The following is a 20,035-nucleotide window of genomic DNA, read 5'->3' on the forward strand; positions in this document are numbered from 1 at the left end:
CAGTTGGTTATCAGATCAGCTTATGAGGAGAAGGTACAAGGAACCATTGAAAACCACTAAACCAGTTGCTGTCACGTGATTCTGACTCAGGGCAAACCCCACCCATGTCAGAGTAGAACTGCTCTGTAAGGTTTTCAATGGCTGATTTTTGAGAAGGTGACCACCAGGCCCTTCTTCCAAGACATCTTTGGTTAGACTCGAACCTCCAGTCTTTCAGCTACAGCCGAGTGCCTTAACCATGTGTACCATCAGGGACGCGCAGGTACCATTAGAGAAGCCTTCATCAGGCGGCTGACCCAGCCTGAGGAGCACAGTGGAAGTGTTGGCTGTGCTTCAGGAAGAGTTGTGTCTCAGTCCCCTGGGAGTGGTGTCGCCCACAGAGTTCCTTCTGCCTCCCTTCTCTAATGCTGAGCCCTTCCCATCTCCCTGACAGCCATCAGCTTCCTCATTGAAACCGGCACCCTCTTGCACTTCCCGGACACAAGCCACGGCCTGCGGAACCTCTACTTCCTTGACCCCATTTGGCTGTCCGAGTGCCTGCAGAGGATTTTCAACATCAGGGGCTCCAGGTCAGTGGCCAAGAACGGGGTGATCCGCACGGAGGACCTCAGGATGCTGCTGGTGGGCACCGGCTTCACGCAGCAGACCGAGGAACAGTACTTCCAGTTCCTGGCCAAGTTCGAGATCGCCCTGCCGGTCGCCAATGACAGGTGAGGCCAGGGAGATGGGATTAGTGCCTTCAGGGCCAGGCCAGTGCTGGGGAGGAGGGCCAGGTGCAGCCGGTCCCTCTGTTGGCCTCTCCCTCACTTTATTTTGAAAGAAACTCTATTTATTAGAAAGATGTAGGAACACATGCAAAACAGCCTTGAAAATAAATCTTTTGGGGATTCATTTTTTGGGGGGTGTCTTTGTTATCTTGCGCTGCTGTAACAGAAATACCACAAGCAGATGGTTTTAACAAGGAGAAATTTATTCTCTCACGGTCTGGGAGGCTAGAAGTCCAGATTCAGGGCGCCAGCTCCTGGAGAAAGTTTTTTCTGTGTGTCAGTTCTGGAGGAAGGTCCTTGTTGTCAGTCTTTCCCTGGTCTAGGAGTGTCTCAGCACAGGAACCCCAGTCCAAAGGGTGCACTCTGCTCCTGGCTCTATTTTCTTGGTGGTAGGAGGTCCCTCTGTCTCTCTGCTCAGTTCTCTCTTTTATATCTCAAAAGAGATTGACTCAAGATACAGTTTAGTCTCGTGGATTGAGTCCTGCCTGAGTAACGGAGCTGCCTCTAATCCTGCCTTATTAACATCATAGAGGTAGACTTTACAACACATAGGAAAATCACATCAGATGACAGAATGGTGGACAGTCACACAATACTGAGAATCATGGCCTAGCCAAACTGACACACATTTTGGGGGGACACAATTCAATACATAAAAGGGTATTGATTGCTTGGTTATTAGAACAAGGATGTGCATGCTCGTTAAATGGTCCAGCTTCAAAATGCAGCTTGACATTATTCACTCACGGGGCACCAGCGTTACCCCAGACTCCAGGATGGATCATTGGAGGGTCCCGTGGAAGTGAAGAAGCACTCCGTGTAGTGGCTAACCATTCCTTCTTTCTGCAGACTTTTCCTGGGTCTGTAAGAAGCCCAGGTCTCCCCAGTTCTAAACCACAGCAAGACAAAATCAGTCTCCCCCTCCCCTTCCTCCTTTCCTTCCTTCCCAACACTCTGCTACACTCCCGGCCTCCTTATCTTCCACTAACCCCTTACGGCTCTGCACTGGCCTCCGAGTTGGCCCTTGGGGCCTCCAGCTAACCCTTGTCTTGTGCAGAAACTGCCCTGAAGGAGTCAGATTCTCAGCCCCTGGGTCTGACATGGTGGTCCCGCCACCCTCCTCGCCCACTTGTGTCCTCAGCCGCCCTCTCCCTGCACTGCAGCCTGGTCTCCAGCAGGAAGTGCCTCCAGAGCCTGGGCCTGAGCTTCCAGGAAGCTGGAAGGGCAGCTTAGCTCTCAGCATGGTGTGTGGGAGACACCACCTCCCCTTCTCTCCCCTCCTGTCTGGTCTCATTCACCACCCTTGCCCCACTGCCCTGTTTGGAGAGTGGCACTTCCAATCACCCAGGCTCAAATTCCTCCCTGTACCCCAGCACCCACTCCTCACCCCACCCCTCCACTGCGCAGCCCCACCACCCCCCAATTAAATAGTTCTGTTGATCGGTCCTTTCCTCACTGTGCCACTCATAGCCTTTTTTTTTTTTAATTGAGGTAAATTTTATATACACTGAAACGCACAGATTTGACAAACGTGTACAACTGTGTAACCAGCACCCATATTGAGATAATAGAAGATTTCCATCACCCCATAAAGTTCCCCCGTGTTCTCTTGCATCCTTTATGGGCAACCACTGTTCTGATTTCTGTCAACAGAGCTCAGTATTCCCTGTTCTTGAGCTTCGTATGAAGGGAAGTACACAGTACGTTCTCTAATCAGCTTCTTTTTTGCGATGCAGTCATGTTTGCGATGCAGTCATGTTTGTTGTGTGGGTCAAGTTCATTCTTTTTGGGGGCTAAGTAGTCCACTGCTGTATGGCTTTACTGTGATTTCTTTACCCATTCACCTACTGATGGGCATTTGGGTTTTTTCCAGTTTGGGGCAATTATGAATAAAGCTGCTGTATTGTTGTTATTGTTGCTCGTTGCCTTTGAGTTGAGTCCGATTCGTGACAATCTTATGTGCAATAGAACCAAATGTTTTGTGCCATCTTCATGATCATTGGTCTGTTTGAGTCCATTGCCGCAGCTATTGTGTAGTGCCTTCCAACCTAGGGAGCTGATTCTCCAGCACTGTATCAGACCGTGTTCCGTTGTCATTCATACAGTTTTCATTGGCTAATCTTCAGCAGTAGATTGCCAGGCCTTTCTTCCTAGTCTGTCTTAGTCTGGAAGCTCTGCTGAATCCTATCTACCATGCGTGACCCTGGTGGTATTTGAAATACGGGTGGCATAGCTTCCGGCATCACAAGAACGCACGAGCCACCACAGTACGACAGACTGACAGGTGGTTGAAAGCTGCTATAGTCTTAGTCATTTTGCAGACATGTTTTCATTTCCCTTGAGTAAATATTAGGGGTGGAATTGCTCAGGCAGAGAGTGTCAGTTTATTTTTATAAAAAACTGCCAAACAGCTCTCCCAAGAGATTGGACTCTCTAACTGCTCCATTTCCTCTCCAACATGTGTTGTTTATCAGTCTTTTTAATGTTCTCTCTTCTAATGGATGTGAAATTGGATCTCGTTGTGGTTTTAATTTGCACTTTCTTGACTAATGATGTTGAGCACCGTTGAACTTCTCAAATATATGATTGGCAAATATTTTCTCCCAGTCAATGGCTTGATTTTTTACATTAATGAAGCCTGACTCATCCATATTTTTCTTTTGTGATTAGTGTTTTTTGTGTCTTCTCTAAGAAATAATTTGCTTACACCAAGTTCTTGAGGATCTTATTATATGGTTTCTATATTTTATTTGTATATTATAGCCATTAATCTATATATAGATTGGCTGATCTATATGCCTGTCCTTATACCAAAGGAGCCCTGGTGGTGCAGTGGTTACGTGCTCAGCTGCTAACTGAGAGGTCAGTGGTTCAAACCCACCAGCTGCTCCATGGGAGAAAGGTGTGGCCGTCTGCTTTTGTAAAGATTACAGCCTTGGAACCCCTATGGGGCAATTGTACTCTGTCCCATAGGGTCACTAGAAGTCGAAATCAGCGACAATAACAGGTTATCCTTATGCCAATACCAGACTGCACCAATGATTGTCACTTTAGCATAAGACTTGAAATGAAATTGTATAAACCCTCTATGCTAATTTCCTATACCCTGCTGTAACAAATTATCACAAACTCGGTGGCTTAAGACAACGCACATTTATTCTCTGACAGTTCTGGAAGTCAGAAATTCAAAATCAGTTCCACTAGGCCAGAATCAAAGTGCCAGCAGGGCTATGCGTCTCTGGAGATTCCAGGGCAGGATCCATTTCATTGCCATACTTTCCCAGCTTTAGAGTTCCATTCCTTCTATTACTTGGTTCTATCCTCAAAGCCAGCAGTGTAGTATTTCGCTTTATTGGTCACCTTGACTTCTCCTGTGTCAAATCTCGCCTCTTACAAAGACACTTGTGATTGCATTCAGGGCCTACTTGCATAATCCAGGACAATCTCCCCAGCTTCAAAATCCTTAACTTAATTATATCCACAAAGTCTCTTTTGCCGTATAAGGTAACATTCATAGATTCCAGGAATTAGGAACTGGTTGTCTTTGGGAACCATTACCTACCCTACCACACACTCCAACTTCGTTCTTCTTTTTCAAGAATTATTTTGGCTATTCTAGGTTCTTTGCATTTTCATCTAAATTTTAGAATCGGCTTGTCTGTTTCTACCCACCCCCACCCCCCCAAAAAAAGAAAAACAGTGTTTTCAGTGTTCATATCCTGTGCATCTTTCATTAAATTTATTTCTATATAATTTATGGGTTTTGCTATTGTAGAGTATATATTTTTTATTTAATTTTCAATTAATTATTGCTGGTACACAGAAAGACACTTGATTTTTGTATATTTATTTTATATCAAGAAACCTTGATAAACTCATTTATTAGGGCTAATAGATATTTTACAGATTTCTGAAGATTTTCTGTATACACAATCATTTTGTCTATGAAAAAAATAGTTTTTCTTTGTAATCTTTATTGTTCCAATTTTAGTATTTGGACTGACAAATTGAGTACTTTCTAGTTTTTTGCATAGCTTATTTTCCCTCCTTGCCTAATTGCATTGGCTACAATCTCAAGTAAAAGCTTGAATAGAAGGGGTGCAATGTCCTTGTCTTGTTTGTGATCTCAGGGGGAAAAGACTTTCAGTCCTTCACCATTAAGTGTAACGTTAGCTGTAGGGTTTTTAAATAGATGTCCTTTGTCGGAGTGAGGAAATTCCCTTCTGTTTCTAGTTTGCTGAGGTTTTTATCATGAATTCGTGTTGAGTTTTGTCAAATAAATGCTTGTTCTATATCTGAGTTAAACATTTTCTTCCTCAATTCTTTTACTGTTAAATATATTATGTTGATTGATTTTCAAATGTTGAACCAATTTTGCATTCCTGGAATGAGTCCCCCTTGTTCATAATTTATTATCTTTTTTATATATGCTAGATTCCATTGGCTAGTATATTTTCTTAAGAATTTTTATGTTTATGTTCATAAGGGATAGTGGTCTGTACTTTTTTAATACCTTTATTAGGTTTGAATTATCAGACGTATGCTGGCTTCATAAAATGAATGAAGAAGTTTTTCTTCCTTCTCTACTTTCTATAAGAGTTTGTGTAAGATTGGTATTGTGTCTTTAATGTTTTGATAGACTTCATCAAGAAAATCATTTGGGGCTGGAGTTTTTTTCATGGAAAAGTTTTTAATTGCAGATTGAACCTCTTTAATGGGTATAGGGTTATTCACATTTTCTATTTATTCTTGTGGCAATATTTTGGTAAGTTTGTTTTTTAAGGAATTTGCCTGTTTATAATATTATAACCTTTAAATATCTGTGGGATCTGTAGTGATAATCATCTCTTTTCTACTATTAATACATCTTTTCCCTCTTTCTTTGGTCTTTTAGTCTTTTTTCTTTAATCTTGCTCAATGTTTATCATTTTTTAAATCTTTCCGAAGAACCAACTTTCGGCGTTATTGATTTCCTCTATGGTTTGTTTTTTACTTCATCTGTTACTTCTGGAAACCCTGGTGGCGTAGTGGTTAAGTGCTACAGCTGCTAACCAACAGGTCGGCAGTTCGAATCTGCCAGGCGCTCTTTGGAAACTATAAGGCAGTTCTACTCTGTCCTATAGGGTCACTATGAGTCGGAATCGACTCAACGGCAGTGGGTTTGGTTTGGGTTTTTTATTATTTCTGGTGGTGTAGTGGTAAGTGCTACAGCTCTACCGAAGGGTCAGGAGTTCGAATCCACCAGGCACTCCTTGGAAACTGTATGGGGCAGCTCTACTCTGTCCTATAGGGTCGCTATGAGTTGGAATCAGCTCGACAGCACTGGGTTTATTTTGGTTTTATCACTTCTTTTATTTCCTCCCTTTCACTTAGTGTTTAATTTGTATATCTTTTACCTTTTGAGAGAGAAGCTTAGCTCATTGATTTTAAACCTTCTTTTCTGGTGTAATTATTTAAGGCCATAAATTTCCCTCTAAGCACTGCTTTATGTAACAAATACGACATATTTTATATTATGTTTTTATTTTCATTCAGTTTGAAATATTTTCTAAAATCCCCTGTGAATTCTCCTTTAACCCATGAGACACTTAGAAGTATGTTGTTTTATTTCCAAATATTTGGGGATTTTCTACTTACCTTGTTACTGCTTTTTAGTTGAATTGTTTTATTCATAGAATATACTTTAAGGTTTCATTATTTTGAAATTTGTTGAGATTTATTTTATTTGCTGGTATATGATTGTCTTAGTCATCTAGCGCAGCCATAACAGAAATACCACAAGTAGATGGCTTTAACAAAGAGAAATTTATTTCCTCATAATAAAGTAGGCTAAAAGTCCAAATTCAGGGTATCAGCTCCAGGGGAAGTCTTTCTGTCTCTGACGGCCTTCTCCTCAATCTTCCCCTAGACTAGGAGCTTCTCCACACAAGTACCCTGGGTCCAAAGGATGTGCTCTGCTCCTGGCACTGCTTTCTTGGTGGTATGAGGTCCCCCCTCTCTGCTTACTTCCCCTTTCCTTTTTATCTCTTGAGAGATAAAAGGTGGTATAGGCCATACCCCAGGGAAACTCCCTTTACATTGGATCAGGGATATGACCTGGGTAAGATTGTTACAATCACCCCCTAATCCTCTTTAACATAAAATTACAATCACAAAATGGGGGACAACCACACAATACTGGGAATCACGGCCTAACCAAGTTGACACATATTTTGGGGGAGGGCACAGTTCAATCCATGACAATAACCTTTCTTGGTGAACGTTCCAAGTGCACAAAAAATGAGCATTCTACAAGTGTTGCTTAAGTGTTTCATAAATTTTAAATAGCTCAAAGGGATAAATGTTGCTGGTTGGCATCACGTTGATTCCGACTCATGACGACCCCATGTATGCAGAGTAGAACTACCTCAAAGGGTTTTCAAGGCCGTGACCATTCAGAAGCAGATCGTGGGTTCAAACCAACTTTTCAGCTAGTAGTCAATCACTTACCCATTTACACTGCCCGAAGGCCTCAAAGTGGTTGATAATGTTATTCAGATATTCTATATCCTTATTGATTTTTTTCTATTAGTTCTATCCTGCTATGATTATGGATTTGTCTTTTTCTCCACTGATACCCATCCGTTTTTGCTTCACGTATTTTGGAGCTTCTATTTTTTATTAGTTGCATACACATTTGCAGTTTTTACCATCTTTGTGGTGAATCAACCCTTTTATCGTTATAAAATGTCTCTGTTTCTGGTAATATTCCTATTCCTGAAGTCAACTTTGTCTGATATTAAAATAGCCACATCAGCTTCTTTTACTCTACCTGGCTTTTTCTATCCTTTTATTTTCATTTTACCTGGGTCTTCATACTAAAATTGGACCCAGGATTTTACAACCAGGGAAAACATCCATCAAAAATGAGAGTGAAATAAAGACATTTTCATGTAAGCGAACATTTTGTCTGAAAGAGAGAGTTTGCTGCCATCAGACCTGAACTTTAAGAAATGCTGAGCAAAGTTCTTCATGCTGAAGATACCAGATGGAAGCTTAGAACTACAGGAACGGATGAACAGCGCCAGTCCTCTTTTTGTCCTCTGACACTTTCTGCCTTTTAATAGGAATATTTGATTCATTTACATTTAAGGTAATTAATGATGTAATTGGATTTAAGCCTATGTCTTACTACTTTTTTTCTATTTATACCATCTGTTTTTACTGTTCATCCTTTACTGTCTTCTTTTGGGTTAATCAATTTTTTTTTTTTTTATGCTTTAAGTGAAAGTTTACAAATCAAGTCAGTCTCTCATACAAAAATTTATATACATCTTGCTGTATACTTAGTCAACTCAACGCAGTGGTGGTGGGTTATATACTCCTAGGTGCTCTTCCCCTAATGAGACAGCACACTCCTTCTCTCCACCCTGTATTCCCCATGTCCATTCAGCCAGCTTCTGTCTCCCTCTGTCTTCTCCTCTTCTTTCCAGACAGGAGCTGCCCACATAGTCTCATGTGTCTACTTGAGCCAAGAAGCTCACTCCTTATCAGTATCATTTTCTGTCTTATAGTCCAGTCCAATCCCAGTCTGAAGAGTTGGCTTTGGGAATGGTTCCAGTCTTGGGCTAACAGAAGGTCTGGGGACCATGACCTCTGGTGTCCTTCTAGTCTCAGACCATTAAGTCTGGTCTTTTTACAAGAATTTGAGGTCTGCATCCCACTGCTCTCCTTCTCCCTCAGGGGTTCTCTGTTGTGTTCCCTGTCAGGACAGTCACGGTTGTAGCCGGGCACCATCTAGTTCTTCTGGTCTCAGGCCCTTTCTGTATCTTGGGAATCAATTTTTTTTTTTTTTTAGTCTCTTTATTAGTTATTCTTCTTGGTATTTTTTTAGTGGTTGATCTAGGAATTAGAATATGCATCCTTAACTTTCACAATCTGCTTGGGATTAGTATTATACCATTTCACATAGAACACAGGAGCCTTAGAACAATATAATTACGTTATGCCCCCCACCATCTTCTGCACTCTCCTACACATAAACCTCGCAATACAGTGTTAGTATTTTGGCTTTAAACCTTTAAACCGTCAATAGCCTTTTAAGAAATTAAGAAAAAGAAATATGCTTACCATGTCTGGTGCTGTTCATCCCTTCCTGTAGTTCTAAGCTTCCATCTGGTATCTTCAGCATGAAGAACTTTGCTCAGCGTTTCTTAAAGTTCAGGTCTGATGGCGGCAAACTCTCTTTCAGACAAAATGTTCGTTTACATGAAAATGTCTTTATTTCACTCTCATTTTTGATGGATGTTTTCCCTGGTTGTAAAATCCTGGGTCAAGTTTTTTCCTTCAGTCCTTTAAAGACATCTTCCTCACCCCTAGCCCCCTGAGGAGCCCTCTGACCCTGCCCCACACTCTGCTGTGGCCTGGACCGCCAGCCGTGGGCCTCTTTCCCGCCCTGCCCTGCTCCAGGCCAGGAACCTCTGAGTACCCTCCTGCCCCTCAGGAGCTCTCCTACTGCCCTCCTGTAGCTTTTGCTACTTTAGACTTACTGACTTATTACATTTTATCTTTCTGCACGGATCCCCAAGCTATGGTGTCAGCCTCTGGAAGGTAGGCAGGATCAGAGGTGCATCTCTCTGCCTCCCCCAACCCTGGCACCTGTGTCAGCTCTGAGGTGGTCAGGGGAGAGGCAGCCATGGCACCTTGGCCTCATTGGCAGTGCTCTCTGCCTGGGAAATCAGTCTACCCTCTTTATAAGCTCTTATTTAAGTTTCCTTCCTTCGAATTCTTACTGTCGAGGCTTGGCATCCAGCAGCTATTTCATGTTGGCTTCTTCCCTTGCGCTATCAGATGCATCTTCCTAGGCTGCCAAACTGAAAAGCACCGCTCTCCCCAGGGGGCCTGAGAGGGCAGGGTGTAGCGCTCGAGTCAGATTCCAGTCCTCAGTGACACTCTGGCTTAAACCAGGTTGGTACCCAGAACCCCCTTTCCCTAGCTTCAGCTTCCGTTACTTCCTGAGTCTGATGCTGATGTTGGCCATGAGACAGCAACCAGGATCCTAAGTCCACATACCTTTGCCCACTGCCTGCCATAGAACACCACCACCGTCCCACAGCACCAACCATGGAGCCCCACGGAGATGACCAGCAGAGACTCCGGGGGAGCTGGCCTGGACTGTGTGGCCCGCCCAGAGATTCTTAGCCTCTTGGGAGTTATCCCCAGACCACCTTCCCCTCAGGCTCACTCAGCTTTACACTCGGCCTTCTAGATGTTGGAGGGAACCTCAGTCCCGCTTGCTGTACCAGCCACGAGTGGAGTCCTAAAAAGGGAAGCCCAAAAGAGGAATTCACATGACCCTTCTACCTAGCCCAGGGATGTCCTTGGCTTTGATCCATGTAAGTTGTCACGTGGTTGGGGCAGTTGTGAGCTCCCCTAGGACACTGGGCACACAGTGAGTTGAAAGCATTGCTGAGACCTGACAGCTCAGTAGCCTGGAGGAGTGAGGATGTACTGTTTGTCATAGCGCCTGGCACTATGTGCTTATGAAGAGCAGATCAGTGAGGTACACATGCGTGTTTGGCCGGGTAGTAAGTTAGCCAGATCACTGCCAGCTCCTCATGGAGGCTCTGTCATGCAGTGGTTAGAACATGGAGCCAGACTGCCTGAGTATGAATCCTAACTCCCTTTTTTTCCTCATCTGTAAAATGGAACAATACTGTTACCTACTAGTATTATAGTTGTAAATTAGATAATACATATAAAGTACCTAAAACAGTGCTTCTTACATAGTAAGACCTCTAAATACATTAGCTATTGTTAATACTATCATCAGTGTTACTATTTCTTTGTGTTCAGTGCCCACAGGTGTATGCCTGTTTATAGATAGATGGATGGATGGGTGGGTGGGTGGATGGATGGGTGGGTGGGTAGATAGCTACCATCAAGTCAACTCTAACTTGGTGACCTTATGTACAACAGAATGAAACATTGTCAGGCCCTGTGTCATCCTTATGATCACTGTCACGTTCAAGCCCATCATTGCAGCTATTGTGCCAATAAATCTCCCCAAAGGTCTCCCTCGCCCTTGCTGGCTCTCTACTTCACCAAACATGATATCCTCTCCCAGCAATTGATCCCTTCTGATGACATGTCCGAAGCAGTCAAGTTGGACAACATTTTGCTGTGATCCATGAGGGTTTTCACTGGCTAATTTTCATCAGTAGATCTCCAGGGCTGTCTTCCTAGTCTGTCTTAGTCTGGAAGCTCCACTGAAACCTGTCCTCCATGGGTGACCCCGCTGATACGTGAAATACTGATGGTATAGCTTCCAGCATCACAACAATACACAGGCCACCACAGTACGACAAACTGACTCTCTCGTCATCTCCTGGGACAGCCATTCCTGATTGTAATTGGTCTCAAACCAGATGCCAGGTGTCTTACCAGAAGGCTCAGCTCACCTTGAGAACTGGCCTTGATTGCCAGAGTTTGAACCTGTCCACGCCTCTAAATCATCTCTGCCTCCAAGATAGTTATTGAGCAGAAAAACTAGATGGTATCCAGCTACCACTACCGACTGTCCCAACAAGGGACACAACAGATAGCCCCAGATAGAATAAGAAAAAAATGTAGAACAAAACTCAAATTCGTTAAAAAGATCAGACTTACTGGACTGATAGAGACTAGATGAACCCCCAAAACTATCACCCTGGGATCCCTTTAAACTTGGAACTCAAACCACTTCCAGAGATCACCTATCAGCCAAAAGGCAGAGTGGCTCAGAAAATAAACAGTGTCACCCGTGAGTACTGTGCTCCTCTAAGCAATCATCGTAGCAGTCAACATTTACCCTAGACCAAAGATGAGAAGGTAAGGGGGGACAGGGAAGCTAGATTAATGGAAACAGAACAACCAGAAGGGAAATAATGAGAATGCTGACATATTATGGAAAGTATAACCAATGTCACTGAATTATATGTATAGAAATTATTAAATGAGAACTTAATTTGCCATGTAAAATTTGTCCAAAATCACAATAAAATATTAATAAATAAAAATTACATTTGAAAATTTTAAAAAAGACAGTCACTGATCACCTGCTTTGTGGTGCCGTGTGCTGGGACATCTGGTGTAGAGATTGTTCGCTGCCCTCATGAAGCACACACCTACAAGGTGAGGGAGGAGCCTTAAGCAGAGAGCCCCAGGGCATGGCCAGGGTGAGGAAGTCCTGTGACGTGGGTGAACAGTACAACAGATTGGCACTAGGCACCCAGGAGAGGTCAGGGCAGGAGTGGCTCAGAGCAGGAGAGTTTTCACCTTCCATGCAGGAAACCCGGGTTTGATTCCAGGCCAGTGCACCTCATGTGCAGCCACCACCCATCTCTCAGAGGAGACTTTCATGTTGCTGTGATGCTGAACAGGTTTCAGCAGAGCTTCCAGACTAAGACAGACTAGGAAGAAAGGCCTGGCAATCTACTTCCGAAAATCAGTCAATGAAAGCCCTACGGTCAGAGTAGTCTGAAATGAATGAAAAGGTGCTTACCTTCCCCACCCGCTCCAGCTGGGCCGTGAACAGGCCTCAGGACTTTCCCTACGCAGCCCTAGTTCATCCTCTCAACAGCCCTGTGAAGATGGGTTTCTTTCTCTTCCTGTTTCCTGGGACAGGAAACAGAGACTCGCCAGGAGAAGCAGCAGAGTGCTCAAGACAGAGCGTGCAAGTTCCCAGTGGGATTCAAGCCCTTGTACTTGGCCAACCAGGCTGTTTGAATTTTCCTTATAAAACATTTTAGGAGTATCTTCCAGAAAGTTCTAGAGACATTTATTGGGCCTAAGCTGATTTATTTTAAAGGGCTAGAAGAGGCCAAGGCAAAGCGGTTTGCATATCCCCAGGTTGCTGGGGTGGCTGCTCCTAGAGGGCCCCCCCCCCCGCCCGCCCTGTACCCTCACCCCCTGTGGCTCCACAGGCACACAGACAGGCTGGCTTCCACACACTCTGAAGAACCGCCCAGGCTCCAGCTATAACAACAGGCATGAACACCTCCCCGACACGGTGACACAGCGTTTTTACGACGAGCAACAGTGTTCTCATAAAACATCCCTGTCCCGCACAAATGGCCTCATTCCCGCTTGTAAGGCAATCGTGTTGTCCTCACTGGCCAAGAACAATAAATAGCTTGGAAGGCTCTGACCCCAGCATCCCCGTCGTCCTTGGAACTGAGCAGCTGTATTTGTTTTTCCTTTGCCAACCCAAGGTAATTTAAGTGATTCTCCTATCATGGCCCTGTTTATGGAGAATCAGCTCCAATTTGCCGTGTCTGACATGTTTACAACCACAGATGTTTTCAAGATATATTTTTCTTCTGGTAGCATTGTTCTGGTCTCTCCTGGAAACTTCGGTGAATATGCCCAGCGTGCCCATCTTCTTTTTCCCTGGGTGCATTTGATCTCAGCACATAAGCCAGGCTCATCTGTGAAAATAAAATTCTGAAGGCCCTGATCTCAGATGTTTCCACAGAGCCGGTCCCAGAGCGTGTGGTCTGTGGTGCATCAGGGTCCTCGCAACCGAGTTGGGGCTGCACCGTTCACCTGTCCTCTTTGATGTGTTTCAGCTACCTGCTGCCACACCTCCTTCCCTCCAAGCCTGGCCTAGACACCCACAGCATGCGCCATCCCACGGCCAACACCATCAAGAGGGTGTTTAAGATGAGCTTCGTTCCCGTCGGCTTCTGGCAGAGGTTTATAGCGCGGATGCTGATCAGCTTGGCAGAGATGGACCTCCAGGTAGCTGCGTCTCTGTGTGCGGGATGCCAGCAAGGTGCCTGCTGAGGGAGGTGCTCTTGGCTGCTGGGAGCTATTGAAGACCAGCTCCGTCTCAGGAGCCAGTGCCCGTGGCACAAGGCTAGCTCAGTGGGCAGCCTTCTCTTCTCTAGATGGAGGGGCTCGTGCTTCAGCTAGTAGACCATCCCTCTCAGAACAGTGGTTCTGAACTTTAACCCTCATCAGCATCCCCTTGAGGGCATGTTAGAGCCCAGATGGCTGGGCCCACCACCACAGGTTCTGATGCAGGAGATGTGGCTTAGGACTCAAGAGTACACACTTCTGACCATTCCCCAGGTGATGCTGCTGGCGCAGAACCATGGCAGGTATGGGGACCCTGGCTGTACGCTAGTCATCTGGGGAGCTTTGAAACATAGCAGACACTAACCATGCTCCAATCCTTTTGAGTCAGAATCTTTGCGAGTCGCATGGGGGTCTTTAAAGCTCCAGGTGATTCCAAGGTGCAGCCAAGGTTGAGAACCGTGAGGGCAGCATTTTAATTTGGTCCACTGACAACAAAGACCTAATACGAGGAATTATTTTCTGTGCGGTAGCCTGGAGTTACTGAAGTGAGCCCCAGCTGTCAGTCAAACCGAACTTCATACAAGGCAATATCACGTGTGTATTTATTATTTGCCTTGAGTGGCGGTTCTCAAAGTCTGGTTTCTCTGCCAGCAATGTCAGCCTCATCTGGGAACTCATTAGAAATGCAAATTCTCAAGCTCCACCCCAGACCCACTGCAAGAAAACTTGAGGTGAGCCCGGGGGGCTGGGGGACTCTTGACTTTGCACTTGGAGAAGCACGGACTGTTGAGTAGTTAACACAACATTCCATATGAATTGACTTTTGCAGCATAATCAACTTGGCAACTGGTTTTAATTAGATGACGTTTACTGGATTCGAAATTCTTGGCTAAATAAAGATATTCTTTGATCTTCCCGTTTTGCTGAAATGATAAAAGGATATGCAGGAGCCTGAAAAACTGTAAATGTTAGGATTCATATCAGCAGTGAGATTTGTTGGTAGTGCTGATTGAAGGGGGTGGGTGCAGGCGCTGGCCCTCCCGGCGATTCCGGGCTCCATCACCCTGCCCTCCCTTTGAACTCTCTGTCCTGCTCCAGCTCCAGGTGGGAGGTCACTGGAGCACCAGCATCCTGTGTGGCCTGAGCTCCGGGTGGGCTCCCGAGGTGGGGCACCTATTGAAATTCAGTTGGGTGACAGAAGGACAATGGAGTTTAGCCCCCATGGTAATCAAAGGAGTGCAAATTCAAGAAGAAGCCAGGGTCCACTTTTTTTTTTTTTGTAAAAGGTACATGTAACACAACATTTGCCAGTTCAACACTTTTTACAAGTGCAATTCAGTAACACCACTTACTTAACCGTGTTGTGTAGCTGTATCCGTTGTCAGGGTTTTCTGTCGCCAGCACAGACATTCAGTGGTTCCTCAATGATGGAGGGTCCACGTTTCACCCACCAAATTAGCAAAGCGTTAAACCATCATCGTACACCACCCCACCAGCCTGTGGTCAGTGAAATCATTTCAGAAAGTGATTCCTCGGTATATATCCAGAGCATTAAAGAGGTCAGACCCTTTGACCCAGTAGCCCTCCCACTAAAAATCTAAGGGCGTAATTTGAAGTCAGAAAAAGCTTTGTACTTTTTCATGTTCATCACGGCTTATTTCTTGGAGCAAGACATTGGAACCAATTTAAACATCCTAGAGTGGGGTAAATAACAACAATAATAATAATCACTAAATTATTAAATTAAAATACTAAGCGTTAGAAGAATGAATATTTATGATGAGTTCTTAACGGCCTAGGAAAAGTGAAGTTTTGAAAAGTATATAAATTTAGAAGGACAGTGGTACAAACAGTTAATGCGCTTGGCTGCTAATTGAAACTTTAGAAGTTCGAGCCCACCCAGAGGTGCCTTGGAAGAAAGGCTTGGCAATCTACTTCTGAAAAGTCAGCCATTGAAAACCCTATGTAGCACAGTTCTACTCTGACACACACGGGGTCTCCGTGAGTTGGAATTGACTCAACGGTAGCTCATTTTATGGCCTCGGCTGTTTTTAAAAATACACAGACATAGAAAAAAATCTGGAAAAAAATATGCCAAGATCTTAATGATCCCTCTGCTTGGTATTAAATCGGTATTTTCTTCCTTACATTTTGCACATTTTCTAACATGAATTTTTTTACTTGTAAATTCAAGGGGAAAGATTTAAAAGAAAAAAGCCTATTTTCAACCATTCGGCGAAAATATATTCCCAGAGTATCCAGGAGACTCTTTGGATGTGTCGCGTGATTTGGCAGCAGGGATGCCGCCAGGGAGCATGGTGGTGGGAAAGGCTGTGGTCATTTGTCAAGATGGGGGCAGACCGGCCTCCTTAGAGAGTTGCCGGGGCCTGTGCAGAGCCCGGAATACTTAACCAGGCCTTCTCTGTCTTTCAGCTTTTTGAAAACAAGAAGAATACTAAAAGCAGGAGCAGAAGAGTGACCATTTACAGCTTTACAGGAAACCAGAGAAATCGCTGCAGCACATTCAGAGTAAAAAGAAATCACACCATCTATTGGCAGGAAGGGCTCCTGGTCACTTTTGACGGGGGTGACCTCAGGTAGGAGCCATTCGGAGCCCCCCTAGCCAGGTCAGCATGGCGCTGTGGTGGCATCCCTGTGGTAGCCTCCAGCGAGAGATTTTTTAGCCACTGTTGTAGTTGTTAGCTGTTGTGGAGTCGACCACAACTCACGGGGACCGCATGCACAAGGGATCAGACATTGTGATCCATGGAGTTTTTACTGGCTGATTTTCAGAAGTAGATAACCAGGCCTTTCTTCCTAGTCTGTCTTAGTCTGGAAACTGCTGTAGCCTATTTAGCATCATGGCAACATGCAAGCCTCCACTGACAGACAGGTGATGGCCATGCCTGAGGTGCATTGGCCGGAAATCAAACCCAGCTCCCCTACATGGAAGATGAGAATTCTCCCACTGGACCACCACGGTCCTCTTCCAGGATTCTGCTATTCAGAGCACCTTGCCATGACCATTCATAGAAATGAGCCTTCTGGAATGTTCCAGAGGTCCCCATCTCCTCCCCCTCTTATGGTCTTCTTACAAGCGAAGCCGTTGGTGACTAGAGGATGGACAAGGCGAAGGAGGGTGTAGTGGCCAAGCCCAGGACATGAGGGAGGTGGGCCACCCTGGGTTCAGGAGTGAGGGGTGTGTGTTTTCCCGGCCCCTCCCACAGGTCACTTAGGAGGGAGCTGGAAGGCCTCGCAGCTGTCTGCCCGGCTCCGCTCCCCGTAATCTATCCTCACCTGGTCCCACACTGCAGACAGAGCTGCACCAAACTCAGCTCCCTTCCCCCTGCCCTTTTTTGAGGTACATATAAAGTTAACTCGACAGATACAGTAAGTGCTAAGCATAAAAAAAAAAAAAAGCATAGAAGATACTTTATTCAATACTCACAATGAATTCTTCAAAATATTCTTCAGCTGTGTGAGAAGAGAAAGAAGGAAATTAACTTTTTTCATGGGCCTGATTTGGACCACTCTTGGTGCCTGGTGCTTCCATACTGTTTTTGTCCCTTAAACCTCACAGTTGCCACTTAACAGATGACAGAACTATGGTTCAGAAAAGTAAAGAAACTTCCCCAGGGTCATACCTAAGGGTCAGCGCCAAATTCCAGCCTGATTATCCATCCTCTAAAGCCATCCCGTTCACTCCCCCACGCCTGTGTTGGGGGCAGGGACCGTAGAGGCCAGACACCCCCTCAGTCCTGCGCAGGGCCCTCTGGGTGCCGGGGGCTGGGCTGGGCCACAGAGGCAGGGAGACGCGCAGGCCTCGAAGCCACATGGTGATGTGCCTCTCTCTACGTCTGACTTCCAGTGTTGAGTCCTCCGACGTAAACTGGAAAAAGAAAAAAAGCGGAGGGATAAAAATCATCTGCCAGTCAGAAATGAGGGACTTCTCTGCAATGGCTTTCATCACGGATCATGTCAACTCCTTGATTGATCAGTGGTTTCCCGGTAAGAGAATGTTCTTGAACCAGGCCTTTGTGGTTGTTGGTGTTTCTTCATAAATCAGGCGGGGAGCTCCGCCTTTGAAGAAAAGCAACCTCACTGGCACTCAGCCCAAGAAAACCGGAGGGATCTTCATGGCCCTTTGGTAGGGGTCCAGACCCCCAAAGAGGCCAGCTCTGGGCTTGAGTGGGGAACAGATGAGGGACTATAATCCAAGTGAATGTGCGAGAACTTCACCTCCTGGCTGCTGACGTCTTAGAGAATAAAAGTTCCGTGTACAACAGCATGGTCCAGCAAGATGCTCCCTGTGAGCCAGGACACTTGCTTTATTTACGGGGTGAGAACAGGGCAGCTGGAATTTGGTGACAGCCTGATGGAGATGGAAGCATTTTGGGTGATTGGGAGGGCGGGGCCCACCTGCACAGGGCCCCATCTCCTTCCCTGCCTGCCCCCTGTTTCCCATGGAGATGACACTACCCTCCTGGCCCTTGTCCAATGCTTTGATCAACTTCAACAACACTTCACCAAAAAAAAACCCTTTTGAAGTGAAGCAGTGTGGGTCCTCTTGTTTGTTTGGACACGAGGGGTGGAGATGAACCTACAGGTCATGTGGAATGGCCTACAAAAAGCGGGGGAGGTTGCAGCTGTGGCCAACAGTGAGGGTGACATGGGGGAGGAGGAGGTGCTTAAAAGCCAGCAGGACAGGCCGCGAGCTCGGGCCCAAGCTCTGCACCTGCTCTCGGAAGACCAAGGCTTGTTTTATTACAGGGGTGCACCTGGAGCCTTCAGGCTGGCTCCCCGGAGGTCCTAATGGAAAAAGAGGTTCAGAAACGGGCCTCAGAGAACATGGCTCAGTGTGTGAGCCATGGAGCTCCACGGGGGACCCCGTATGACCCTTCTGGCCTGTTTCCTACTCCCCACCTACCAGCGGTCCCCCCACAGGTGCTGGACAGCGTTGTCCTCCTTGTTTGGCTGCTGGGGCCTTATTCAGCAGTCACTGTGAGGTGAGGGGCACTGCCAAGCAGACAGACAAGGCCAGAGCTCCTCCTAGCATGCAGTGTTACACCCAGGCCTGGTGGCTGTCAGAGGGGCCCACATGGTTCTAGGCTGCCCCCTGTCCTGCCCTGAGGGTACCTCTGCACCTCCCCACACAGATGTGCAGAAAGGCCTGTGCCTTCCGCTCAGGGACCCCATGTAAGATGCCTGTTTTGTCTATTATAATCAGCCCTCCTTTTTTCCACTGCACTGCTGTTGTGGAAAAGGACACAAGTCTCCTTGAGCACTGGTGTGGTTCTGTGTTTGGAGTGTGGCGTGGGTCAGACCCAGCTGCAACGTCCAGTTGGGACCCAGCTGTGCAGGAGGGACCCCCACCTCCTTCTAGGCCCTCCTTCAGCCTCTCCTCAGCCAGCATGCCTGGGATCCAGACCACCCAAAGTGTTCCCCAAAGAAGATCCCCGAGTACAGCGGTCATGTGTCAGCCCTCCCTGGAGGGTGAGGCAGACACAGCCCTCTGTGAAAGGCCCTGGCCTGGGGCTAGAGGTGGGGGATCAGAGACCGCCTGCGCACCTCAGTGTGAGCGGTCTCCTGTTCTGACCCGGCTAGCCCTGACGGCCACAGAGAGTGATGGGACCCCCCTCATGGAGCAGTACGTGCCCTGCCCGGTCTGCGAGGCGTCCTGGGCCCGGTGCGCTGCCCACACTGAGAAGGCAGAGGGCGTGCACTACTTCGACATGGAAGACTGCGTGCTGACTGCCATCGAGCAGGACTTCATCTCCTGTCCCAGACACCCCGACCTCCCTGTGCCCCTGCAGGAGCTCGTGCCGGAGCTGTTCATGACAGACTTCCCAGCCAGGTAGGCTCCGATCACTCTCCTTCCCTTGCCATGAGGCCGAGGGGCTGTGTTTCTAACTGTGCAGCCTCCTAAGCAGGTACCAGGTGACCCCCAGCAGACAGCACCCGGCCGCGGCCACAGCACCACACTCCACAGCCCCCCAACCTCATAGTGGCAGCCCCTGCTCCAGCCATTGCTTCCCACCAATGTGGTACGAGGTTTCCTTTAGATCCCCATCCTGGGCTGCCTGAAGGACACCAGGTCATACTGGTGTTTCGTTTTTGAGGCTTTGCCTGCACTTCACAGGGAATGTTATCCTGGGACCTCCGCACTTTCTTTCCCTGAAATTAGCTAAAGCTCCACTCTTTGGAGCTGGCCCTCCTGATTCCTACTTTGCTGCCAGCTCAGGGAATAGGAGGTAAGCATGGCTCCAGCCCCTCATTCAGTATGGGGAAGAGTCCCAAACCTACAGCTTCGTTTTCCCTTTTTGGCAAATGGTGACACCTAACTCCTGCCCTAAGGCTAAGCATTTAAATCCCTTAAATCCTTTCTCCGAGTAGATTACACCTATACCAATCTAAGATAATAACTGGGAGAGAATTCTAGAGAAAATAGA

The 20,035-nt window shown here is 46.4% G+C and overlaps 1 protein-coding gene across 3 annotated transcripts in view; it reads left to right on the plus strand.

Moving 5' to 3' along the window:
• The window catches only part of LRRK1 (leucine rich repeat kinase 1), a 165,229-nt gene that overhangs the window by 107,971 nt on the left and 37,223 nt on the right, over positions 1 to 20,035 (plus strand). For all 3 annotated transcript variants that reach the window (XM_049905203.1, XM_049905205.1, XM_049905204.1), the window contains 5 exons: positions 434 to 710; positions 13,355 to 13,526; positions 16,020 to 16,183; positions 17,455 to 17,594; positions 19,191 to 19,440. In XM_049905203.1, coding sequence (XP_049761160.1) covers positions 434 to 710; positions 13,355 to 13,526; positions 16,020 to 16,183; positions 17,455 to 17,594; positions 19,191 to 19,440 — 1,003 coding nt within the window. The remainder of the gene's footprint in view (positions 1 to 433; positions 711 to 13,354; positions 13,527 to 16,019; positions 16,184 to 17,454; positions 17,595 to 19,190; positions 19,441 to 20,035) is intronic.

The sequence above is a fragment of the Elephas maximus genome, chromosome 13 (genome assembly GCF_024166365.1).
Source record: "Elephas maximus indicus isolate mEleMax1 chromosome 13, mEleMax1 primary haplotype, whole genome shotgun sequence".
Lineage (NCBI taxonomy): Eukaryota > Metazoa > Chordata > Mammalia > Proboscidea > Elephantidae > Elephas > Elephas maximus.